Source organism: Priapulus caudatus, unplaced genomic scaffold (assembly GCF_000485595.1).
Source record: "Priapulus caudatus unplaced genomic scaffold, Priapulus_caudatus-5.0.1 Scaffold13, whole genome shotgun sequence".
Taxonomy (NCBI): domain Eukaryota; kingdom Metazoa; phylum Priapulida; class Priapulimorpha; order Priapulimorphida; family Priapulidae; genus Priapulus; species Priapulus caudatus.
This window is the reverse complement of record NW_014577074.1, coordinates 126,915-154,147: the sequence shown is the minus strand read 5'-3', so window position 1 is coordinate 154,147 and position 27,233 is coordinate 126,915. Positions and strand designations below refer to the sequence as shown.

The following is a 27,233-nucleotide window of genomic DNA, read 5'->3' as shown; positions in this document are numbered from 1 at the left end:
TGCTGCTGCTGCTGCTGCTGCTGCTGCTGCTGCTGCTGCTGCTGCTGCTACTGTTACTGCAGGGCGTACACTGTGGACGACGCACCACCTGCCTGCATGGCAGACCGTTTACAGGTAGAACACTTAGACCACACAATCGCACTCCTGCTAAACCGTTAAGCAACCTCGTTGACTTCTTTCTCCCCCTCTGTCATTCTCTCTCTCTCGCTCTCTCTCTCTCTCTTTCTCTCTCTCTCTCTCTCTTTTTCTCTCGCGCTCTCTCTCTCTCTCTCTCTCTCTTTCTCTCTCTCTATATATATATAGAATATATCTAGTGAGAATCTCTATACACGCAGAATCTCTACGCCGCCGTGGTGCCTATTACGGTAACGTCAGCTTTACATTCCGATCTGTCCTTCGCAAGCCTGTTCAAGGTTATGTCCCAGTTATGTTTCCCAGTTATGGCCTGAGGCAGCAGCGACATAGCTCTACATTTTCTGTCCGTGCTTCGCAAGCCTCCTCGTGGTTCCCCAGCTATGTCCAACCTTCTTCATTCTGCGCACCGCCGCGGCAAGTGATAAGACGAATGGGAAATAAAAGTAATCATAATTTTATACATCTGGATAGATGAAATCGTTAAGGGGTTTCAAAGGGCTGTGGTCGGGGTGGAATCGCCAGAATTCAATTATAATTTAGGCAGGAATGGATTGCATGCTGCAGGTAGATGTGATGGCGTTTCGATCAATAGTCTCGCGTGAGATTGTTGAAATCAGCCAGGGCTCTTCGGATAAAAGGGGACAGCTTCTGTTACATCCGTACGTATCTGTATAACAGTTTCAAATCCGGGATCATCCCGGAAGAGGGGTAGCTAGTGCGAGTGCCTAGCTAAAGCGCTAAGAAAGTATGAGCGGGGGAAGGGGTAGAGGACCAGCCACGGTAAGTTGTGAAAACATAGAATGCACGAGTTTACGCATTTACTCGTGGCACATCTGAGTAGATTTACAGTAGCGATTTCTCACCAGAACGAGTATTTTTAATTTCACCCTTCCCTCCATCAAGATACAATAGCACTTTTAGTATTATTGTTAATAATAATAATAATAACTCAAAACCAGATACGAACAGCACATAATTATATTCTTCTTCGCACCTGCCAAAACGCCCGCGTGCGTATATATTATATATTATATATATATATTGTTGTATGTGGTTGTGGTGTGTGTGTGTGTGTGTGGTGTTGTGGTGTGTGTGTTGTGGGGGTGTTTGTGTGCAACGTGTTAATGTGTAAAGTAGCGTGTGGATAATACAGAGAGTCAGCGCGTGCGTGTTAGTGCGTATGAGTGTTGAAATGATTTAAAGTCTACTTGTATAGAAGCCATTGTTCTTTTAGCTGTATTTTTTGTGTATTTGTTTATCGCTAAAGCTGTTTTGTAGTTTACGCGTAAATCTTATTAATTTTAATGCTCAGCACTATCGCAGTCCATACAGATCTCATGCAGTATACGTTATTCGTAGCTATGTTAAAAAATTCACGCAACAATAAAATAATAAAAAGGGCCGTCGCTGCTAAAGCATCCAAGAGCCAACTAATTCGCACTAAGGTATCTCGAATTCGAGTTGCACCTTGTACAGCCAGCTGCTATCGTGATTCGTACCAATTGAAAGATCCTTTGAGCTGTGGCGGAAACGTATAGCCGACACTACACTACACACACACACACACACACACACACAGAAAAACCCCAATTTATAGTAAGATTTAAATAATAATAATTATATATCAATGAATGAGGGCACTGGTCATAATTTTGTATAGCACATGGTAATCAGGCACAGGTAACAGAACTAGAGTGGCAGTGTGCAAGAGCAGTGGGTCACGGACGCGGCAGTGTCATTGTTACTTATAATTGTTTTTATTGTTAATGACGTCATCACGGTTATGACGCTTACTTTACCATGTGAACGCTGGGACTGGTCATATTATGATGATGTCATCATTAGTGATAATCGCGATGACAGATAAGGAACTGGGAAATGTGAATTGCAATAAATTCCGGGTTGTGTAACCCATAGGAGACAACTTCACCCAGGAATTTTTCCATAAACGTGTGCAAGCATGCAAGTAAAATGCATGACAGATCGTCCATGTGACTATGAGTAAGTATAATATATTTTCAGAAAATGAAATGAAGAGAAAGTGCGAGAGAACGTAAAGGCGCAAACGTGAGCGATGGATCGTTACGCGAAAAAGAGGGAGAGCGTTCACGTTTTTTACTAAACAAAACGATCAAATGATTATAAGAGCATTCATTCTAAATATATTTTACATTTTAGCAAATCCCCAACTTGTCTCATCCATACGTTTTTGTGGAAGTTGGAGTGAAAGAGTTGAACGATGAAGTGAACCAACTACAGTGAAAGAGTTGAACGATGCGTTTTTGAACGTGTTACCAGAGTTTGTATGAGTGTAAATAATAACATGCGATGTTTTATTGATACAAAGATCTACGGCGTCGAAAGAGGGCATGGGTTACATACAACCCGATTTTAACGTGGCCAGCTACAGAAATCTCTGCAAGTCTCTCGTCACCATGACTACAGACAGAAGCAAGCAGCATCACGGCAAGAACGATTCGAGAGCCTGTTTGTTCGTCTGCTATGCTTAATCCAGCATCTTCCGGCGCGTAATGCGAACCAATAACGAAAATGATGACTCGGTGCACACTACGCAACTAATTACTTGGGATGAGTAGCATGTACTCTATAAGTACTAGAGATGAGAAGCGCGTACTCTATAAGTACTAGAGATGAGTAACGTGTACTCTATTTATTTAATTTTATTTAATTTTTAATTTTTAATTTATTTACGAAAACGGCGAAGGTTACTTTGAAATTAAATGTCGCTCATCCCGAGTACTTATAAGTACTCGGGATGAGCGACATTTAATTTTAAAGTAACCTTCGCGTGTTCGTTTTAAATATATTCGCGTCAGGCAGTTTTTTTACGTATATATGGAACTTGTAAGCACTCGTGTGGCCAGTACGATGCAGAGCTATTCATGTATGGCTGGTTTTCTAGATTTAAATATAAAATTCTTAATTATTACATTTCGCCGTGACGTCTTTGAACACGCAAACACGTGTAATTAGATGATTACCTTAACTTTTAATTAGTTGCAACTCCTACGACCAAGCCTCTGACCAGAGACGTGGTTAAGAAACACAGTACGAGTGAACATCTGGACAAGAGCGACAGCATGTTAGTGAAGCGCTTAAACAGCATAGTTGCAAAGCATACGGGACTTCAATCACCACAGAGCAATGGCAGTCTGACGTCACATGGTTCTGGACTCGTTTTTCCACGCATTCTGTCAACGCAAGATGGGTAATGTGGCAACGTAGTTCGCGTAGCCTATAATATTACTACATAGAATATTAAAATAAATACGTATGTAAGCATAGTAGTATTATTAAATCGTGAGTAGATGTATAGAAACAGGGGAAACGCCTATTGCATGACAACGTGGCGCGTAATTCTTTGCTCTGATTGGACAGGAGAGGGTCACTGCTATCCCTGCGACCTTCAGTAAACTGGGAAAAAAAGGATTCGCCCTCTTCCAGAGATAGAAGAGGATCATTGACATCAAGGCTACCTTCGGTTAACGGGGAGAGAAATGGGTCGCTCGCATCCATCTACAAGACAGCGTTATTCATATCTAGCAAACCTTCAATCAACGGGGAGATGAAAGTACCATTTCCTTCAACGGGCAAGAGAGGTTCACTGCCATTGCAGTCACCCTCGCTAGACGGTGAGAGAAGAGGTTCATTCCTGCCCACGGACAGAAAAGGTTCGCTGCAATCGCAGCCACCCTCCCTAGCCGCGGAGAGAAGCGGTTCATTTCTTTCCACGGACAGAAGAGGGTCATTGACATCAAAACAAATTTTCGGGGGCGGAGAAAGGAGAGGGTCGTTAGGCTCGATGAGCAGGCGAGGATCAATAAGCAAGCACGCAACGGCGAGAGATAAGCGAGGGTGCACGAGTAAGCGCGGATCTGTGACAGGCGGCAGGCGGCCAGGACCTGACGCACAATCACTGCAGGAGATCTATGACATAATCAGCGAAATAAAGTGAGTAGATTACAGATTTATCGGAAAGTGTAGCGATTTCGCACTAATTAGTATTTGCGCACTAGCTCGATCCCTGGCGAAAATTTGGCCCGTATGTAATCTAAGGTTACGTTGCACAAATACGCATACACACACGCACGTACACCACACTCCACCCCGCCACACACAATTACGCAAAAATAATGAACAGCATCGGATAAAATATCACTGTCAGTTTTGCTCAGCCTCTAACATTTATTATCTCACAGTAGGCGACTCGTCGCTGGGCCGGCCAGCAATCGGAAGCTCCCGCTAATCGGCAACGACGCCGACTTCCGGGCCAAAGTTCAAGCGCAGCTGACCACGTTGACGGCTATCCTGCAGCGACTGAAAGAGCAATCGCCAGGGCCGTGGGCGGATGGCATCAATCCAAAGGAGCTGCTGGACTGCACGTACCTGCGGCTGTCAGACAACAATGTCGAGAGGCTGGAGAAGATGTGTGAGGATGCCGGGATGCTCGTGGGAATCCATCCTCACTCGGCGATACCAGATGTCGCTGCTGCTGTGTTCGATAGCGAACCATAGTGCTCACCCACCCATACCCCACCATAATGCCCATCCCACCCTCACTCCACCGCAGCACCCACCCACCCTCACTCCACCGCAGCAATCACCCACCCTCACTCCACCGCAGCACTCACCCACCCTCACTCCACCGCAGCACCCACCCACCCTCACTCCACCGCAGCACTCACTCACCCACCCTCACTCCACCGCAGCACTCACCCACCCTCCTTCCACCGCAGCACTCACGCACCCTCACTCCACCGCAGCACCCACCCACCCTCACTCCACCGCAGCAATCACGCAACGCTACTGCCCTATATAGACAGCCCTCTTCACTAAAAGATAATGTTTGTTAATTCTGTTTGGAAGTTGTCAAATTGTTCGAATCTTGCACGATTAAATTAGCAAGGAGAAAGATCGGCACTTCTCATCTAAACATTTCACCTGTAAAGCTTCTAAAGAATGTGCAGCGGGTTGTTGATTCGACACGGAGTAAGAAAAAGCCCAACAGTTAAGTATTTATGCCACTGTAATCATTTAATGATAGTGAGAATGACAATAATCATCAGCTCATGAGAAATAAACGTTAACTGTAATTGACTATTTATACTAAAAGAGAAACAATAATAATTTTGTTTACATTTCCGTTCGTTCGCTCTTCGGCAGCTCCGCGCTGCACTTGGCTGCCTGCCTGCCTGCCTGCCTGCCTGCCTGCCTGCCTATCGTGGCAAGCGTTGCCAGTCACGTCTGATGAAAGCAGAGATTACCATGGCCAGTATACAACTCGGCATAAACGGACTCAACGAATAATGGTTTTATTTTTCATACACGTAGCCCTAACCTTCTCGTCTGCTACGGATTGCAGCCCGTCGGAAGGTGCCAGCGTACGTTGTTTGCACGGTGAACGAAGTACAGGCGACGCGATTCCACGGCGATTCCCGCGCGCGAATCGGCTGAAGCTCCTTCGGAAGGTTGCTGCAGGGGGAGGAAAACGTAGACGTACAACCACATGAACGCGCACACTATAGCGCTTTCCGTGGCACTCACACCGACACTCGACACACACATTACCGTCGTAGTTTCACGGTCGAAGATACAAACTACACCAAAAGAGGAACATAAAACTGGGCAGGTCTGGCGGGGGGAGAGGATGGGGGAGAGCCGACTCAGTGGACAATCGGGATCGAACTTCTCGACCACCGTGGAAATCGCGGCGGTCGCGCCAAGAGAAAAGCACCTTCGCCATTTTAATATTGAAATACCCAGATCGCTAGGCATCTGACCTGCTCGCGTGGCAGTGGTGCTGCTGCCGGGGGTGGTGCTGGTCTAACACTGCCGCGGACAACCGGCGCGGGCATGTATGTATATCAGGGGTTAATACTGACAAATTGTCATTTTGTCAATAATGACAAAATGATTGACAAAATGATGATTTTGTCATTTTGTACAAATTGTCAATAATGACAATTTGTCATTAGATATATATATATATATATGACCGCACGCGTTTTTGCGAACAGACACACACTCAGAACTGCCCCCGACAAAGCACGATAGCAAGATAGGGAGCTCTCGAGAGGCCGGCCCTTTAGCCGGGCACCCGGTGAAAATAAACGCGAGGGCTTTTCGTCACGCATGCGGCTGGCTATACGGGATCGGGCGATAGTCACGCCCGCCTGGAATTTCCACAATAAAGAGCCGACATTGACGCGCCACTGCCATCGAGAAAGCGCGGCCGTGTGCTTTATGCGAATGAAAGGGGCATCTCGGTGCACACACACAGTCAGACAGTCGCACGCAGGAGCAAAAACGCACGGCCATTGCCCATTTTGATTCTCCAGAGGGAACTTTCGATGCGCTGAAACGGATAAGTGCGCTCGAGACGACAGTGTTTTCGACGTAGCTGCGGCGCGCGCACAAATAATGCACGCGGACATGTTCTCTCCGATCTCCACTATTCATGTTATGATACGAGCTTGATAATATACACGACGGGTAATCATTTTTTACAGGTCACCACGCTAAAGCGATGGCAGTTGCACCCGAAAGTTGATTCTCTCTGAAATCGAAAAAAATATAGACAAGGTGTGTGGTATACATCTATCGAACGGACTTGGGAACATCGACTGGGCTCCTCTCAATGTTCGCAAACATTCTATACATCTGCAATGAAACGGCATTCATTTAAAAATAACAAAATAACAGATACCTGTATTTTCCCCAACTACAACTAATTGACCGTAGAAAGAGGGTTTCTCTCTGCCGAAGCCGGCTTGCACGCACTTCGCGCCCAATAGACGACGCTACACAATGAATAACCCCGTGTCGTCACCAAGCTGCACAAGAACGGAAAACAGGGGGTGCTGCGAATCAATACAAAAATCACCAGGTAAGATTTCTAAATTTGCTGCAGTCGAATTGTCACGAATTTATACAAAATGCCTACAAAGCTTACACCGAACTATTCTGGCAGCATCAACAGCAGCGGCAGCAGCAGCGAAAGCGTTCACCACTGCTTTATATACAGCACATTTCAAATATAGATCATTGCTAAATCCGCGTTAGACAGTTGCCTGGGAGCACGTGACGCACAACTTAAATACACCGTGCCGTACTAAAAACTTTTACGCGATGCGCGCGTTTGTAGAGGAGACGGGAGGGTGCCGGTTCTTAACATCCATCGACCGATGCCCCCTCGACGCTAGAAACCGCAGCTCGTCAACCTCACTTCTCACCACTGCTCTGCAGCATTCTGCAGGCGTTACCACCGCGCAACCAACAGTGCAACGCCCTCGTGGCTGAAGGCTTCAACCGAGACTAGGGCGGGTCCACAGGGGAGACGGGAAAATTCCGCTGCGTGTAAAATTCAGACAAAATCCTGCAGCGGCGGACACGGATCGAAGGACGTCCTTAAACACGCGGGAACTGAGCACGAACGATGCTGGATGGATCCTGTAAACGTTACGCAATGATGGATGCAGCGTGGGCAACGCAGGTACGGACCAGGAGCATTCCCGCCACACTAGCCGCATCCGGACGCGACACCGCGTACAGTACAGGAACATTCCTGAGAGCGTCCAACCAAAGCGAAAAACCAATACGCGTTCGGTTACGAAAACCGCCACGTGAATCCGCAAGTCTCGTTCCGCATTCCCTCGACGGGCCCGCCGTCTCATCGAACGGTGATGTACACAGTCTTCGAGGGCGAGGTAGCAGCTGCTGGTGGTGGCCGCTGTCATCGTAACGGTGGTGGTGGTGGAGGTGGAGGTTCCAGGAGTATTGTGGTTACGACTGCGCCTGCGCGGTGCCCGGATTCTGCATGCCGCCGACACCGCTGGTCATGATTGGCGAGCCGGAGACCATGCCCACCGCCCCGACGGGCATGCCTGGAGCTCCTGCAAAGTAGCACAATCCACTAATGGCGGCAGATAGCATGGAGGATTGCAAACGCGATTTTCCCATTGTGCAAGCGCTAAATTTCTAAACCTGTCCGAACACGGCTTTCCAAAGCATTCAGCGGGCGCCTAATCCTGAGTAACAACACACTTCACAACTGCTGTTTCATAGACTTCATTCATAACATCTCGATGTTTGCCCCAGAATTCACACCTAGGTTGAAACAAGATTGATCTATAATACAACAAAGAGAAGATAACAATTTTCTAGCTTAAGTAAAATAAGATCAGTTTAAAAAGTAAATCTACAAAGCAATTTTCTGTATATTGCTGTACAATTCTTCTTTCCTCACTAAAATCAGACCTGCCTATAGAATTCAATATTTCTCGACTACCTAAGCAGATCCAGTACACTATTCCATATGGGTTCGATGAGCTTACCACTCAATGCCATTGAGCTATACAGTTTAAAATAATTCTAAGTTTAAGGTTATAATAACATGAATAAGTTTAAGCAGGCTTATAAAAATAATAGCTTGATTTCTATTTACATTTATTAAACAGAATTTTACCTTAACAGGAGCACGATTTTCCTGTGTTCACATTGTACAGACTGTATCTGTGATATATTCCTGCTTCAAATAAAACATTGGTAATCGGATACAATGTTACTGCTGCGTTACTCACCTACAGAGCTGGACATAGATGTGGGTGAGCTGTGGCCGGACATGCGTCCTTGATCCTTTACTATCGGGTCTGCAATGAGAAGAGAAGCGTATTGAAAATCAACAGCGACGAGGCTAAAAGTAAATGTCTGAGGTGGTCCTAATACACACACAGCAGCAGCCATACGTGAATTATTCACTCGAAGGTGAAAGCTGCAAGCAATTAACGCCTGATGCAACCCCGTCGTAACAGATTCCATACAGTCATCTTGATGAACTGAAAGTTTACAGCCACTCACAAAAATATGGGTGCTCCATGGATTCTCTAGCCGTGAGGCGCTCTTGGTGATCGTAGCGTAGTAGCTTGTCCAAGAAGTCGAGAGCCTCGGGGCTCACGAGGTGCTGATTCTCACTGTGCACAAACCGCTCCCATCTTTTCCTCGAGTGTCTGCACATTAAAACGCATCCTTACATTCGTTACACTCATTACAGCATAGCGTAATCTCTCTAGCGAACCAACACGGGGCAGCGAGCACCCATAGCTATACGATGTCGATTCGTCTCACAGTGATTTATCACTACATAGCATCTTATTGTCTCAACATCACTCACTATAATGCGAGCCTACTGTAATACGTAATACTTAAGCCGTAGGAGTAACGACGATCCGCACCTGCCGAGGATGTCATTGAACCTAGGATCCAACTCGATCTGGTATTTGTCTATGTACTCGTACAACTCCTCCGTGCCGAGAACTTTTGCTATGCGAACGAGCTGCAAAGCAATGGAATGCCATCAAACGTTACGTGCCGCCGGATACAGACAGATATATACATGCGAGGCTCGAATTTCAGCGCAAATCCGGAAATCGAGGGGTATCCTGTGCTACGGATAGCTCTCAGATTTCTCATGATCACCCAATGTTAAATCTACAAGTATACGGATTCATTACCAAAAAGCAGGTAAATTCACAGGGCCCATTGTAGTGCTGTATATATAAACGTGTGTGCGTATGCGTGCGTGTGTGTAATAATAACTAGAGAATATATTATAATTATGTATGCAACAAAAATAAACTATAAACAGGCACATGACGTGAGAAGCATGGATGTGTTTGATAGGAAGCTGATTTTTTGGTTCGTGAAGTCACAAATTTATATAGTAGTACAGGCCCACAGCACGGCACGAAATTCAGATTTTTTTGCACCGGTCCACAGGGCTGGTAACAGCAATTTTTTACCAGCCCCCACCATAATTTCCAAGCCCTCAAAATTTTTGTTAAACTATGGTGTGATATCCTTCAGGTAAAACAGTAATATAGGCTATTTGCTCATTAATGCTATAAATAATGAAAGTGTCAATGACACTATAGCTCACCTTGGGTATGATAGAAGAGGGAGATGATATTTAAAATTTGGAAAGTGTTTCATTTATCTTTATGACTGACCAAAATGTGATCAAATGTCCTTATTCCCCGTTTTATACTAATAGAAATTTTACTGTTTTGTTTCAGGGTTAGTTTTGATGCGAAAATAAATGTTTCAGATCTGAAAGTCTGGGCGAGAGATGGCGCTACGCCTAAATGATCGCCATTTTGGTTTTTGATTATCGTGCAAATAAAAGTAATAAAATATTCCAGTCAAATTACTGTAACGAAGAATCTAAAACACAATATTACACGTAGGTATGATTAGGTAGGTAGGGTGGATGGCCATTTCCATTTTTGTCAAAAAGTGGGCGTGGCTCGAAAGAAGGTCGACTGGCGTGCTCTAAAATAGGACGTCCAGATCTCTCCCATAGGAGTAACAACTGTATGCAATTTGAAACATGTGGGTCAAACGGTTCTTGAGTTATCGTTGACCGTAGGCAGCCACTGAAATGCATAGTGAAATTGCCAAAATCTACCTAATTTGCATAATTGAAAAAAAATGTCAAAACCCCTGTGATATGTTTTGGGGCCAGTCATTATTCATTCACATATATACCAAAAATGAGCAAAATCCGTTGAACCTGGTCCTGAACTGACTTATGGCCATTTCCATTTTGCCAAAAAGTGGGCGTGGCTCAAAAGTAGGTCAACTGGCGTGCCCCAAAATAGGACGTTCATACCTCTCCCATAGGAGTAACAACTTATGCAATTTGAAACATGTGGGTCAAACGGTTCTCAAGTTATCGTTGACCGTAGCCAAATGTTGACGGACAGACGGACGTACGGACGTACGATGGACGACGCCCCATGGCAATAGCTCATCTTGACGATGTCAAAGTGAGCTAAAAATGTAGGTACTCGCTAGCACGGCTGAAACCACCGGCTCGGAAGGCCGGTATTTTGCCAATGTTACCGGCCCTCCAAATAATTTGCCGACATATGCCGGTGGGCCGGTGCTAATCTCGCGCCCGGTAGTATATAGTATATACTAGTACCCAACCTCTGGAAATCAAAGCCCTGTATATACACGTAAGATAGTAACACAAGTATATGAAATAAATATGAGTACGACTTGCCTGAAACATAAAAATTACATCAAAAACCGTATCGAGCATCCAACTTAGCTGTATGTCCATAATAAAAAGAGGTACAGATACACAGTAAAGTGCGAGTGCAACTTGGATGGTCAACACGTGTCTTGATGTAATATATAACTAGATACACATAATAAATCATATGTAAACTAAGGATGGAAAGGTTGAATTTTCGTGTTTCGAGCAAGGCAAGTCACACCCCTCCCAAATTAACGTACTCGTGGTCCATGTAGTATTGGTAGAATCACTGCAAATTTGGCAATTTTGCCCACAAGAGGGCAGCCCATGGCCCAGTCAAGTCTGCATTGCAAAACCATCAAATGTACATCCTTTACTTGCCCTCGGCTTTAAGGGACACACTACACCGTAGAATTTTAGGGTATGTTACGATAGCAAATGTATAACTAATAGTATATACCTACAAATTTCTATAATCATGCATTTACATTTGTCATAAAACAACAGTGAGTTTCGAAATCGTTATCTTTGGCTGCTGACATGACACCCTGCGCCACCCTGACGAAGTTGCGCTTTTACCGATTTATTTTGCACGTTACAGACCGAGGGCTAATCAAGAAAGTGCAATTATATTTATACCTAACTGCTATTTAATATAACCATTTTTATTTTAGGACAAATTCGTCCATATTATAACTGAATCTAAACTTGTTTATAAGATATTGCAATCCCTCTCCTCTTAAACTAATAAATAAGAAACACCCTCGGTCTGTAGCCTGCAGCCGAAAGATTGCGATGCACAACTTTGAAAGTAGATGGGCTAGTAGTTGCACCACCGTCGTTGCAAGCAGCGATACAGAAGTTAGTTTTAAAACATTTAAAAAAAACATTTCTAATGAATATTGAACAATGAAATTTTTTATGTAGTGTAATTTAAACCGATTTCACCTGAAAATATGTAAAAGAACCTAGGGTCATGTATCTCTTATAATAATAGTCAACATAAATCTCGAGTTACACTATATGTTTAAACACTGATTTCGATTTGATGGGTATATTTCCTCACCTGGTCATAATTGTCATGTCCATGGAAAAAGGGTTCTTTCCTAAAGATCATGCTGGCCAGCATACAACCCAAACTCCACATGTCAAGTGAGTAGTCGTACTGCTGTAAAGGCCAAAGCAGACAGGCTTACTACCACGTAAAACCAAAACATGATCCAAAAACCTCGTCTTATGTAACACGAGCAGGACCTAATAATTAGGCCTCATGTAACACAAACAAGGCCTAACAATATCACCCTCAGTGTCCCAACCATGCGCCAACAATATTGCTACTCGAAACACAGAGAGAGTTCAAATTGGCTGAATAATGAGGTATTCAGCATTACACTAGGAGGCAGTCACTCTACTTCATGAACTAATAAGATTTCAGCAGGCATTCCCCCAATCAGAAATAACCAAAAAAACGTGTTGGCCTGGCCAAAGTCCGCGTTAAAAATTCCACTGGCAATTCTTTATTGAAGGTACATCATCTCCAAAGTGTCCTCCATTACAAATCACTACCTGATGTCCCAAATATCATCGACGTGCTCATGACCACGTACAAACCACTCACCTGATAGTCAACGAGGAGCTCTGGTCCCTTAAAATACCGCGACGCAACGCGCACATTATACTCCTGGCCAGGATGATAGAATTCTGCCAGTCCCCAGTCAATGAGTCTCAACTGTTAATAGATAAACAAGATTATAGAGTCCAGCTACCACTCCTATAATTTGTATGGCATCGTACAACTTAAGCAATCAATGTGTGGTTGCATGTACGCATACATACACAATCACGCACGCACACAATTCAATATCATCAACTGCACCAACGATGTGCACAATGTGCCGCTTTGCTGGCGTAACCTCTAGCTGCATAAGTTATTGTTCAATCCATATATGTGTTTATCCCAAAATATGTGTATTTTTAAAATATTCTGCATTAAGGTAATTTTTTCAGAGAAACTTAGCCAAGTTAATTGAAAGCAAAAGGAAAATCTTGGCTGATTCTGCAGTGTTTCCAACCAGTTTATGCAATCGATGATCGATAATAAAATTGCGACCGAATGCCAACACTACTATTAAGTGTCAGTGAATGATTCTTGCCTTTTTGTTTTCGTGGTCAATCATGACGTTGTGTGGTTTTACATCTCTGTGCATGATACCCATGCTGTGACAGAAATCCAGAGCCTATTAAAAATATAAAATATTCAATGGCAATTACAACATGAGACGCTATTTCGGTTACAGAGAATATGGTACGATGTAAACTTCCTAGAAGTATACGAATAAGGCAGTATGCAGGAAAATCATTTTGCATTAAATGAATTGCTTAGTAAAACCAATATAAATATGAAAATCCTATATAAAATTATTTGAATGTCAGAGAAACATAGTTTAAACAATTATTACATGGTGATACCACCAAGCTTCACTGCTTTACCTTCAGAAGTTCATAGAGATAGAATCTGATATCGTAGTCTGTTAATGTCTGATAGAGTTGCTGCAAAAAAAGGCCATTTTTGTGAACCAACAGTTGCATACAACACAATAGCCACATTAATAAATTGATCAATTAAAGTAAGAAATGCACCTTAATTGGTACCCCAAAATTATCTATCAGGTATGAAATTAAATCAAGCTAATGACAGTGTTCCTGTTTGTCTTGAATGGTCATACTACCATATTGCGCTCCCAATTTTTCTGTTCCTTTCAAGAAATTCTAACACAGATCACACACAAATATATAATTTTTGACCAAGGAAAAATGAAGAATGAAAGGAGTTCGACGTTTTTCACACATCTTGAACCTAACCAACTATCAAATAAGTATTGAAATGCATTTTGAATTGCTGCTTAATTTTTCTGCTAAAAACCAACAAGTCACTGTAATTTATAAGCCTTAGCAAGACAACATCAAAAGCTAATAATACCTGATAGGTATTATTAGCTCTCAATAACATGTGACCTAGTGATTATCACAGCTACTCACAATATATTGATATGGTGATCAGTATAGATAGGATAGATAAATAGTAACTTGGTAGAGATTTTCGAAGTTTGACAGTTAAGGTGGGATTACACTATCAACCCGATGACTTCTATGTTCCACTTCCCATGATTTGTTTATATATTCTCTGCATTTCAAGGTCAACTGTTTCCCCCAGTGCCAAATTTATGCATATACAGATCAAGCTGGCACAGAAACCATGGCCAGAAAACACACCTCTTGTTTGTGTGTTGTATTCTGATTGGCTAAATGGCCAAAAGTTAATAAAACTTAATTAAGTCGTTTGGTTTAATAAAAAGATAACAAATTAGATCATGTTCTACTTCCTGCACTCATCCAAGTCGTCTAGTTAACCAACTTTATTCAGCTACCTTTATGTTGACACAATTGATTAACCATTTGTCAAAAATTAACCTGCCAACCATTTGACTAAAAGTCGATACTGAAAACAGAGCTTTATTGTCTTACCTTGAAATCTGTATTGTTGACATGCTCAAATATTAGAGCTGGTGTTCTGGACTGCAAAGAGTATCATATCATGAATTAGACAGGACTAATAAATGCAAATCATTTACACAACACATCATGCATAATAAAGGCACACGTCTTTTACTGCATAGAAACAATAGCCACAAAAGTCATGTTTGAGCATCTTCTTAAAGCTACTGTAAGTACATCTTTCATTTTGCCAGGAAACGAACAAAAATCAATAAAATTCCATAAATAGGGATGTGTAATTACTAACATTCGTCACCACCAACAAATCTATGAAAGCCACAGCATGTACATTCATCTTTAGCGAAGCTTTGTGTACAGCAATAAGAAATTAAAGGCTCACAATGCGCATCCAAACGCTAATTTACTGCCAGTACTAGACTAGCCAAATACTCGTGCATGCAGTAATTCCACACTACCTTAGGCCCAGTCACACGCAGAGCTACGCTCATCAACGATCGCACCGTCCCTAAAAAAATTATGCCGAGCGTGGTGAGCAGTGGTGAGAGCGTGGCAATTGGCGCGCCCCAGCTGCGGCCCAGCGCCGATTAACTACGATCTAACTACGTCTAATACTACGACCGTACGTGCGTCTTAACCCCGATCTCATTGGCCTCACAAGCTTTCCACGGCGACGCTCAACACCACGCCCCGCATCACGCTTGCACTGCGCGGACATGCGTCATTATTGCGACCAATCAGATCGTGTTGCTATCGAACGACGCTTGCACTGTGCCTTAGCAACGCTCAACGCCGCGCCTCAACTGCGCGGCCAATCACGCGCCGACTGCCGCTGGAACGATCATAAAAATACCGCCGCGCCGCGTTCTATACATCATCATTCATTCTGCGCTGCTGTCAAAATTAACATCAAAGATAATTATTAGATCAACAGTGAACTTAAATAAATATTCAAATTAAAAATGTGTTACCATATATGAGTGCAACACATTTTTATCTTTAAATAGTAATTTCATTTGTTATTACACACATGTATTTTGATATATTTCAAATATATGTATGACAATATTCTTTATTTTACACTTTATTAACATAAATATAACATAACTTTATTGGACTTGATTTAACAATAATCGTGTCTTTTTGGATTTATTTAAAAGATACATTTTACATTCTTTTATTAGACATATTATTATTTAGCCTCTACAGTCAATAATCTGTCTCATAATGTATCATAAAATCCATCCTTCAACGAAAGGTCCATCTATCTTACATTATCATACGGTCCTGCCATGGCACAGATCCTGTCGGACTATTAAAGTACAGTTTCAGGTACTCTCTCTGCTTCTTTGCGCCCACGGCGTCACGGTTCGGCCGGTCACTCGATTGACATCGTGCATATTTGGCTGTTTCTCTCCAGAGTCCTGGCACCATGTAATGTTGCTCGTCTTCATTGTCAAGCTGTGCATTCTGAAGGCCTGGGTAGCGTATTTCATGAGGTTATGAAGGCAGACGCAAGCCTCGATGATGAGGCTCACTGTCTTGGGAGTTGCTGCATGGTAGTGAGTAGAAGCTGCCATCTCTGGGCCAGTATGCGAATGCATTTTCGACCACGCCGTCTCCCTCTGGACGATCCTGAGTAGTTGGTGATCATCTCTTCCCTTGTCTTGCCGCGTGGTGAGTATGGCTTCATAAGGTATGTCTCAGTCCAAAAGCATCGTCTCCAGGAAAAAGTACGGCATGTTCTGTCATCGTTCGGCAGTGGATCTGGATCAGGAAAGCCAATGGATCCATCTTCTACGAAGTCTTTCAATTCCGATTCGTTGTAGAATTGAGCAGTCTGACTGTGACCCGATCCACCCACGTCTATCCACACAAAACTTGTAGCGCCGCATCCACCAAAGCCATAAGCACCACGCAAAGAAGCCCTTATAGTATGATACAATGAGCCAGAGTTCCGTGGGCATCTGATGGCCACATGTTTCCGTCGATGGCCACCCAACAGGCATGGGGCACATTCATTTTTTCCGGAAATCTTCGGCAATGGCATGCCATTCTTCTGGCATCGTAGGACACGAAATGACCTCCTCTTTGTGTTCTTCTACAATAGCCTGGCACACCTCTGGAACCAACAGCGATATGGTGTTGCGGGCCACTCTGAAAGTCATTACGAAGTGAGGGATATTTATCACCCGATGCTAGATGCCTTATGGTGATTGCCAGTTCAGTCCTGGTTCAATGCTTTTCTGTATCGGGTGTCCTGCTTCTGGATTCTCGGCCCAATTCTGACAAGCAGTTTCATCAAACATCTCCGGAGGCATCCTCAGGAAGCTGAAGAAGGCATGCTTGATCTTTCCATGCGGAGCTCAGCCATGAGGCGATCATAGTGACCATAAAGAAGTCGTCTTTCTACGCGAAAGCCACGGACGACCACCAGCAAGATCTTTGTTGTCTTCTATTTCCTCCTCGTCCTCCTTCAGCATGATGAGGCTTGGCAATCAAGTAGTTCGTTCTTCTACGAGAAACATGGATGGAGTAGTGTTGCCTTATCCATAGTGGACACTGAACTGGTGGCGTGGCCAGCGTAGCACCCCAAATTTAAAACGTATGAAAACGTATTGACATCGGCTGAGAAGGGGTGAGACAGGCAGATCACCACGACACCGACACGCTTGCGATACGACCAATAAGTTCGTACTATGCTCGAGTTACGTGGGTACTACGCCTTCCACGTCTCTATAATCGGCCGCAGTGCGCTGTATTTCCGCCACGCGCGCACCACGATTATTTTGGACATGTTCAAAGTTTGGCCAGCGCTCCCCACGCTCATGCTGACTGCACCGCGCACGATCACGATCGCAGTACGTCCATATACGTCCACACTGCCGTTCTACACGTTTTCACCACGCTCTAAGAGCGTAGTAGCGCGCGTAGTGAGATCGGGCCCTGGTGTGACTGGGGTATTATGACAAAATAAACTCTAGTTCCTCCCTTTCACTGCACGTTGTCTTATAAAAGCGTATTTTTGAAAATACCTCCAATGTTGTTGAAATTTCTCGACGATGTTGTTGACAGTTTCCCCAATCCCCAAGCAACCGTGCAGCGGTGCTGCGGTACAGCGGCTAGCGGGCGCGAGCAAAGATAAAATCATGTGACGTCAGCGTCACCACTTCGAGGCTATTTTGTTTGGCCAAAACAGTCCGGTCGTTTGCGCCAGAATGCCAGTTTTCTCACCTCTTACTTGTGGGTTTTAAGCAAACGCGCAGTGAAATGGGAGCAACTAGGGTTTATTTTGTCATAAGGTAGTGTGATTATGCATGACACGAAGTATTTGCTAGTCTAGTACTGGAGAAATTAGCGTTTGGATGCGTATTGTGAGCCTTTAATGAATGGTTTAATATACGACCAATAGGCTTGATAACGTGCATGAATTAAACTCTAGGAGATTTGGCATACAAATGCATGAGGGGTGTGGGTGCACAGGGCAGGGGCTCACACAACTCACATCAGCTACAACAAAGAGCTCTCAGTGCATTAACATGGCTTACTGCACTTTTGAAGACATCGGCATTCAAAACACAATAGTGCACGAATAGGACCTAAGTCTTAACTAATCTTCCAACTAATCCAGTGCTTCATAGCATACACACGTCACACTGGTGCGTCGCGGTAAGGAAGCTTTGCAAACTAATATGGGCTACATTGCTACCTAACCTAAAACATCTCGTCGAAGCAGTTAATTTAATTTCATCCAATAATGAGCTTATTAAGAAAAGATTGTCTTGCATTAGTCTGTTAGAATTGCACAAATATCAATGATCACACAGACTTTCAGAAGTCTAGTAATATCACACCGACTGCGAAATCTCCTTCATGATGATGCAAAAATACACATTTTATAGCTCGAAGCAAATTAACTTATAATAAGTCATCATAAATAAGGACTAATCACTATTCTTAATTAGAAACGACTCGTATGACACCTGGATACAAGAGTAGATTTCAACTGAGCACATCAACTGGTTATATATCACTTACCACTGGATCCTTTACTACAGCTAATAGCGTGATAACATTCGTTCCACCATTCAGGTTCTCTAGGATCTTTATTTCTCTCTTAATTTTCTTCTTTTTTACTGGCTGCAAAATATTTAACCAAAATTGTGTAAGAAAATATTCACTCAATATTTCACAAACTTTTTTACTTCAAATATAAATTCACAAATCATTTATAACCTTAGCACAATTACTGCAAGCCAGAAGCCACTGATAAAATACAGTCACTTCTTGATTGAAAAGGTAATTGAAAATTAATATTCTACACCCACACCTGCCAGTCATCAATAAAAGTGAACACAGAGCATGTAATAAAACCTGTACATGATGCATGTTCAGTATAGCAATCCCTAATTCATCAGACACAAAGCATGTGAGCATGTTTTAAACAATGAAAAGATATGCAGCAAACTTTGCCATGTTGTTTGCACGTATGTTGACATGCTTGTGACCTTACACACGACTCGCTGTTGTTAGAAAAATTTACAAAATTGGTTGCTTATCAGCATTGCGCTCAACGAATATATATATATATATATATATATATATATATATATATATCCATAACCTCTTTTAACATAATCAAAACCAACTATATTTTTCCAGTAAGGCAACATTCGGCTAGATTTAGTTACAGGTCAATGCACGGCAGCCTCTATACTAACACAAACACGGCGCCCTAGTGTTAGATACATCAGCCCCTCCCCTAGTCAGGGACTGGTAACATTGGACTGGCTACTATAGTAGGTTATACAGTTATATCATAGAAATCAAAATTTCCGAAATTCAATATGGCTGGGTTTCCAGACTTATTTCCAAGACTGTGCATACTAATAAAATTTGAATTAGAAATATAATTCGAAAGTCAACAGCCATTGGAAAAATGTGAAGTGAGTCAACTAACTTGGCACTGTCAAGTGAGTGATTTGCACAATTGTCGCAATGGTGTCGGCTTTACTTCCATGCACGCTACAACTGTGCTGAAAGGTTTCACGCTCAAGCTACGTTACAAGATGATCAGCATCTTAATGTTTCTCCCAGGAAAACCACATCATGTTTTTGCTGGCTTTACTTCACCAACACGGAAGTGTATTTTTACGTGGCTTGCTCGAAAAGCGTGCTACAATATGAGCAAAAACAGTTCTTCTAGAAAGTGGGCAAAACATGTATCTGAGTGGTGGGTTAGTGAGAAGTTTTTGGGTTACAAATACAAATACAATCAATGTTGCTATGAAACTGCAGTGAGGACATAGCCGGAACACAAGTGGAAAAAACACTGTGGAAATTGAGGTGAAGACGGAAAGAGGAAATTTGAAGAGGAATGTGGCAGAGACAATAAGATGTAGGAGGAAGGATGAAAACGTGAAGAAAGGAGAAGGTGCAAAAGTGGAGGTAGATGTAGAGGTGGAGGTGGAGGAAGACGAGAAGAAAGGTGTTGAAGGTATAAACAAAAAGAAAGGTACTGGAAGAGGCAAAAGTATACAATTGAAAGTGGTATGAACAGCGGTGAAGGAATTACGAGTTGTAGAGGAAGGAGAGAGGTGCATTGGAGATGAACTGAGTGGGGTGAAAAAACAGTAGATATAGGGGAGGAAGGTACGGTGCCGGTGGAGTACAAATGAAGGCATGGGGAAGGGAAGCGGGCTGTGAAATTGTGGAGACAGGCAACAACAAGTTTGAAAAATGGGAAAACTCAAATTTAATTAGTTGCTGCTACCCCTTTCTCATCCAACCCCACCGCACACTACTCCCACGTTCTACTGCCTGCACTCTAGCACCTCTTACTTTCCAGCTCTACTTCCACTACTTTTTTCCTGTTATTTTAATTAAATAAGATGAAATGTGAACACTATCATATGAATTATTAAACTACTTGCTGTTTGAATAGTTTTTCAACTTTGCTGTGAGCTACAAATTTTAGTGGCCACAGGGCCACAGGCCCACTATAAGCTATCATCATGCCCACCCTGTGTCACTCGGCTTTTATGCCAGCAAAAAACTTATATCTGCTACATTGACGTTGATCGTTGGTTGTACCCGAGTTGCTACTAGATTATTGAATAATATTCAAAAGGTTCTTGCAGAGACTATGAGGAACTTGTTCAGTTGAAAAGATCAGTGTTCAATGCTCTTGCACTAATTTTCACTGATGCCACCTCTACCCGTAGTTTTATACTAGTAAGTAATAACATGCTACAATAGAAATATATGACAACAAGAATAAGGACTGCCAAGCAATGCTCAGAAACAAACCACTGGCATATTTCAGCATTTTTACGCATTGGTCTTAGATTAGCAACGTGGCTGCAGTGCAGGGGTCCGTTGTCAGAAACAATGTCTTAACATTAGTCTTACCATTAACTTTGACTGCTAGACTGTTGACAGAAACATCGTAAAGTTACGAGAATGCAAAATCCTAGCAAATTCCCTCTTAACGTTACGTTAAGTAACGTTACGTTACGTTAACTTTCCCTAGACCCTCTCGTAATTTTAGGACCAAGCTCAAAATAATGCAATTATAGTGATATTATATTTTATTTTAATTAGTAAGACCATGTTTCTCATGGAGAACACGTCAGAATCACTATTTATCTACTGATTGTGTACCAAAACAAACGTATAAAAGTGGCGTGTTCTCTTGTTTTGGATAATTTGAGGAGTCATGATGTTCACATCTTGAGTTGCTGTGCAAAATCATGTCTTGCAGTGCAGAATAAATTCATGACCATGTTGCTTTTTCATCAGATAATATTTATATATGGTTAATCATCATAATATGCATAGATTCCTGTGATGTACAATAAATGTGTATGAATTTGAGTTTTGTGGTCGATTCTCATCCAATCACAAGCCTTGTGACAGCAAATTAGTTCCTCTCATCGTATAGTTTTCTCATAGCTGGGATGCGTTTCTGTCAATGCTATTCTCGTAACATTAACATTGGTCGTAAGTGCTACCTTATAATTAACATTAGCCTTAACTTTACTCTGAGAACGGGCCCCAGATTATTAGTAAGGTAGCATGTGCAGAGATGCCAACACATATTTGAAGCAATCTGTAGTTGCTGGCCATCAAATTAGTAGTTCGAGGGTCACGTATTGACCCGAGTTTGCTAGGGGGGTCCGGTATGCCCCCCCGAAATTTTCTTGATTCTGAGGGTCAAAAATGACAATAAATTGACAAAAAATGACAATTTTTTTTTTCTCCGATCACAGTGAAATTCGTAGTTTGATACAAACTGGTCGTAGCGGTGCAAAAGGAATAGAAATTCGTATAAAATACGGATAAATCGTAGTGGTTGGCATCTCTGCATGCGAGTTTTTTCAGACTACACTACTTAAATGATGAAATTACACTTTATATACATGGTTTTCCAAGTTCACTACAGCACGCTACATGTACACGTGTGCGCACACGAACACGCACGCACGTGTACATATATGCCTAACAACAGGACGTAATAATTACTAGAATTATTTCATAAGCTTAGCATAAATACAATAAACATCTTTACTCTTACCTTCAGGATTTTGACTACACACTTGTCATTATTTGTGATATTTATGGCTTCAAACACTTCACTGTATTTTCCTCTTCCCAGCTTCCGTACCAACTGATAGTCTTCCTGTTTCCTGGAGACAAACGAAGCATTTTCTATTTATATTCACAAGATATTATATAGAGAAGTGGTAATACAGGGTTAGAAATTAACTTGCTGCTAGAGAAAAATCAAGCAGCAGACTTTACATCCCCGGCAGGAACACCAGAAAACCACAGCAGTTCCACCTCTACAGTATTGTCCTGTAGCCTCTGTCCGTAAGGAAGCAGCTTTGACATCTTAGTACTGTTTCCCTTGATTCATTCATTTGAACTATAGTCACCCAAGTTTCACATCGAATGAAGTACGGATCACGATAACGAGGGGTCAAACCGTCAAGGCGATTTGAAAAACAACAACCTTGAACAACTAACAACAGATTTCAACGGCAAGCAAGTATTTGCTGACAACATTAACAGCAGGAAGCAAACTGACCGTTGCAGGTAGCAGAACTGCTGCCCTAAATTTTAAACTCTGATGTGATTAATGATCGATTCTTAAAGAACTGAAGATACTTGATATGAAAATTTGAGCACCCTTTCAATATTGCAATGCAATAGACTGGAATCAAAGATGGTAGATAAATTGCTTTTCCATTTACATTTCCCGGTAGTATGCTAAGTCTGAACTCAATCGTTTGCAAATTTCCTTAATGCCGTTACTTGCGGTTCGGTGTTCATAGGTCGTGTACGTAAACATTATAATAAATGATGGCAAGTATAACACCGATTCATAAGACAAACACAAGATGGTAACAGTTTTTTTAAACCCCACACTTACCCCCACTCCACTACATGAGACTCATAGTCCCAGTACTCCCGTGGACGGTGCGTATTTGCATCCACGTACATCCTTGCTCGGCTTGGCAGAGGCATGCTTCTTGGCTTCAAGGTAAAGCGCGATGCTGCCAGCTTACAGAGAAGATTTATCCTGGAAGCAAAATAATGAATTTCATTATATTTCGGCTTCATTTTTGTTTTCTCATTATCAATTCAGCAGCACAGAATATCTATGTGCAAATGTCACAATTGTGTTTTTTTATGAAGCCTTGTTAAAACTACTATTATATAATGATATGATTCTCTACTTCCACCACCTGTTACCAATAAAAATATGAATGATTCAGTAGTATCATTTAGATTAAATTATTAAAGGTCTGTAAAATCACTCAGCAATTTTTTACAATCTCAAGAAATTATGTATAATTTTACAGATCTAGGATTCTACTGGTGTACTAGGTTGTGCTTGTATTGTTATTCTAAAAAGTGGAGAGTGTCGCCCACACTTTGAGAGTGTACTCATGACTCAGTGTACAAATTAAAATTAATAATTTTTCACTGAAACTAACATTAAAGCCACTATAACCCTAATAGTGCAAATTGAACAGGCCGAAATTGAATATATACAACAGCATATATTCTATATATTAACACTGATTTACTACATGTATTAGCAACAACTTACTTAACGATTCCATTGTGAAACTAAAAGAACCATTTTAAAATGTCCTTTGCATTTATTAAGTGGTAGCAATAAAAACCATGCAGAAAGAATCACCACCACTTAGTTTTACAAAAAAATTCCCTATAATCTATTTAATTCCTGATTCAGATCAAGTTCATCCAAATAATCAAAGTTCGTCTAATTATAACGAGTGCTACAAAAGTTTAGTACAAGTAATGTATGTGCTAGCTCTAGTAACTACTGCCCGCGTACAGTTGCCGCTGGGCTATAGGACCAGCCATTAGGGATGCGCGGGACCAACTTACTCACGCTTATTCGCGACTATAAAACGTCTGTGGTAGGCAATTAATGCCTCTTATCCGAAATGAATATGTCTCAAGTTATATTAGCTACTAAAATTTAACCTTTAACTATCGTTGCAATGGTCTACTTGCGATATTTCTGGTAAACAAACATTCAATTTGCGAAATTCAAATGGCCATTTTTGGCGGCGCTGCAGCAGCGCCAGTGAGCGGGAACTATGTATTTCCGCACGTGGAGCCGAGGGGTGGTCGGGTTGGGTTGGTTGTCGACAAAAACATTGTTGTTGTCAAGTAACAAATTAAGCGATCAAAAAAGATTGTAATATTAGTTTTGTCATGAAAGATAAACAAATTACTATTATTAATTTGTTAATTGACAACAGGGTAAAAAATACTTTTTTTTCACCAGAGCCATTTTTCTGACTTGTCAAAAATTTACCAGAGCCATTTTTTGAAGCTCCAGAGCCATTTTTTATGTATCCAGAGCCATTTTCATAGTGTCAAATTTTTGAAAAATACGTAATATAATCAATATATATAATGTACTCTTATTTATTTGTGGGATGGGGACATCAATGTAATTGTATGTATTATTAATTCCATGAGTGTGTCAAATTTTCTGTTTAATACATGTACCTATAATTATATTTACATTACTACATATCAGTAATCACACTTGTAACTCATGATCCAAACATCCTTTAAATCGATTCGCATTTACAATGCCGCCTCCGAGGCTCCGATACCTCTGACCTCGCCCATAGATCTTCTAAGTTCTATCATAGTACCATACTACCATTCTGTCCACCACTCCCCTTCTCAGTTCTCACTCTTCTCTCTCTACATGTACAGATGCTTCACTACAGTCACTACTTCTAGATTGCTTATTGTTTTGTTACTCTGTAATAAACATACGGTATGAACCACGTTATCTTTTCGTTTGGATGCAAATAAATGTTTTTTTATATAAAAATACCACTGTGCAGTTGTTTGCTTCTTTTTTCAGTCTCAAAATAAGAAAGTACACGGTTAATTTGTCACAGTCTCACAGAGATGTGTGCATGTGAGTCTGTGACATCACATCACATCTGTCAGCATATAATTTATCATTGACTATCATTCATAGTTTCAACAGACAATGTATGAATGCAATTGTCACCACATCATATTGCAGATTAATACAAGGCAAGAGCTGGATTCAGCTGGTATTATTGTCAAGTTAAATTTAAATATGAATGAAAGTGTCAACAGTTTCTAGTTTTACACTCTGTTGTATAACTTTTATTATCAATTGTATTTTATTATGCATCAGCGGGTTGATCTAGCCAGCGCCAGCTGCAGCGGATACATAAGCTGGGTTTACACTGACGATTTTGAGTTGCCAAATTGTACGAACTTGGCAGTTTGGCAACTGACAATCGCCAGGGTCACAATTAAAAAAATCTTTGTTTGCCCTCACCCGACCCAGGCTGAAAAGTTTGGGTAGGTAGGTAGGCTTTTTAAAGTTTTTTTTTTACAAATTCAGCATGGTGTCTACATGCTCGGGTGTGCTTGTGTGGAGATACCTTTTATGTTGAATGTTTGTTTTGCTTGGTACATATAATGTATTGCCTACAGATTTATATAATGTACAGTGATAAAATTTGTATAAAAAAAAGAATGGGAAAGATCAATAAAAATTTTTGAGTCGGCCTTTTTTTGGCGGGTCGGTCGGGTGAGGGCAAACAAACACTATTTTTATTATGGCCCAGTGTAAACGCAAAAGTCGCACGTCCAGCCGATCGATAGCAGTGAGTCGGAAGATTAGAACATGTTCTAATTTCCCTAACTCGGAGCAGGCGGGTTGGACGGTTTTTTGCCAAGTGGCCAATCAGACAACAGCAATCAGGAGTGTGTCCCTCCACCCTAAGGGGAGAACACATTTTTGCTTTAGGCGCCACGCTGGCAGCATGTAATACATGCAAAAATGCATATCCACATCGCCCCGCGCGCGCTACGGGTCAAAAAAGAAAAACGCCAACTTGACTGCATATAATCGGCAGTGTAAACCCAGCACGGTGTATATCAGAGTTAATGAGATAACCTTTTATCTCATAAAATCCTGGTGTATATGTAGCGCTCGCTGTACGTATGTAGGGCCTACTTGTGTACATTTCAATTTATCAGGCCACAGGAGCGATTTTCTCTCGGGCGATCGCTCCCGTTATTGTTCTTACCAGAGCGATTTTAGACTTTTAGAGCTTACCAGAACGAAATCGCTCGTCGCTCCCGTGTATTTTATTCCCTGCTTGACAACAACGTTTTTGTCCACAACCAACACAACCCGCCCACCCCTCCACATGCGGAAATACATAATTCCCGCTGACTGGCTGGAGTAAGTTGGTCCCGCACATCCCTAATGGCTGGTCCTATAACCCAGCGGCAACTGTACGCGAGCTATAGTTACTAGAGCTATGTATGTGTCAACATATTATTGCTGTTCTGATCAAAAATTGCGACTTATATTGTTGTTTACTATTTACAACCAACATAGCCTGCAATGATTGACACTCGACAACACCACCAACACAATACTCAATACTCAGTGTCAATACAATACGTAGCAATAACAAATGGGTAAGAAATTCACAATAAAACTAAACAAAAATTCTATAACTAAAATATGACATACAATAACACATAAGTGTCTAGCTTGCTTTCAATACTCTTACCTGCTTAGAATCAGGCCTGACGGTGATGACGTACCTCGCCAGATAGGAGTAATAAATGCCAAACTGTTGGGCTGGGTTCTAGGCGGGCACCTAGACAGCCAAGCGACGAATAAATGGATTCAGTTGTCCTTCAATTTCTGCTCTAGAACAGAAACATGATTATATTTTTAAGCATATTAATAAGTAGTTACTAAAAAACGTACTGTATTGAAGAAAAATGTCATGAATGAACTATTACTGAAGCAGGAAATTACACACAATGCTTTGAATTTTGTAACACGTAATGAAATACAGAGAAATCTTTCGCCATGCCTTGGTATTGAGAAAGCGATGGCTTGATCAAGAACCCTTCCTAAAAATCACAAATTTAACAAATTTACTAAATAATTGACATC

At 41.8% G+C, this 27,233-nt stretch overlaps 2 protein-coding genes across 5 annotated transcripts; one reads left to right on the top strand and one right to left on the bottom strand.

Annotated features, from left to right (window-relative positions):
• Positions 1-3,030: 3,030 nt before the first annotated feature.
• LOC106808180 lies at positions 3,031-4,739 on the top strand. Its single transcript, XM_014810778.1, has 3 exons — positions 3,031-3,364; positions 3,535-4,107; positions 4,356-4,739. Exons 1-3 carry the CDS (start codon positions 3,237-3,239, stop codon positions 4,669-4,671), a joined length of 1,017 nt encoding a protein of 338 aa, XP_014666264.1. The 5' UTR covers positions 3,031-3,236; the 3' UTR covers positions 4,672-4,739.
• Positions 4,740-5,169: 430 nt separating this feature from the next.
• On the bottom strand, positions 5,170-27,159 carry LOC106808596 (casein kinase II subunit alpha). 4 transcript variants are annotated; one of them, XM_014811374.1, is made up of 14 exons: positions 27,097-27,159; positions 26,839-26,980; positions 23,142-23,291; positions 22,284-22,395; positions 18,746-18,847; positions 14,720-14,770; positions 13,685-13,744; positions 13,348-13,431; positions 12,813-12,923; positions 12,261-12,362; positions 9,387-9,487; positions 9,013-9,161; positions 8,736-8,804; positions 5,170-8,048 (listed from the first exon to the last, which is right to left on the bottom strand). In XM_014811374.1, the coding sequence occupies exons 3-14, from the start codon at positions 23,234-23,236 to the stop codon at positions 7,939-7,941; spliced, it is 1,146 nt and encodes a 381-aa protein (XP_014666860.1). In that variant the 5' UTR covers positions 23,237-23,291; positions 26,839-26,980; positions 27,097-27,159; the 3' UTR covers positions 5,170-7,938. The 4 variants fall into 4 exon arrangements, with proteins under 4 accessions (XP_014666860.1, XP_014666877.1, XP_014666869.1 ...); XM_014811391.1 differs by having other exon boundaries at positions 26,839-26,975; XM_014811383.1 differs by having other exon boundaries at positions 27,131-27,159.
• Positions 27,160-27,233: the final 74 nt, after the last annotated feature.

What these genes read in the sequence shown, in the direction of transcription:
- LOC106808180 (XM_014810778.1), top strand. Translation starts at nt 3,237, where the DNA reads ATGTTAGTGAAGCGCTTAAACAGCATAGTTGCAAAGCATACGGGACTT. An exon ending in ATTCTGTCAACGCAAGATGG is followed by an intron (nt 3,365 to 3,534) that starts GTAATGTGGCAA and finishes CTGATTGGACAG; the next exon opens with GAGAGGGTCACTGCTATCCC. An exon ending in GACATAATCAGCGAAATAAA is followed by an intron (nt 4,108 to 4,355) that starts GTGAGTAGATTA and finishes ATTATCTCACAG; the next exon opens with TAGGCGACTCGTCGCTGGGC.
- LOC106808596 (XM_014811374.1), bottom strand. Translation starts at nt 23,236, where the DNA reads ATGCCTCTGCCAAGCCGAGCAAGGATGTACGTGGATGCAAATACGCAC. An exon ending in ATCTCTATGAACTTCTGAAG is followed by an intron (nt 13,432 to 13,684) that starts GTAAAGCAGTGA and finishes TATTTTTAATAG; the next exon opens with GCTCTGGATTTCTGTCACAG. An exon ending in AGCTCCTCGTTGACTATCAG is followed by an intron (nt 12,363 to 12,812) that starts GTGAGTGGTTTG and finishes TGGCCTTTACAG; the next exon opens with CAGTACGACTACTCACTTGA.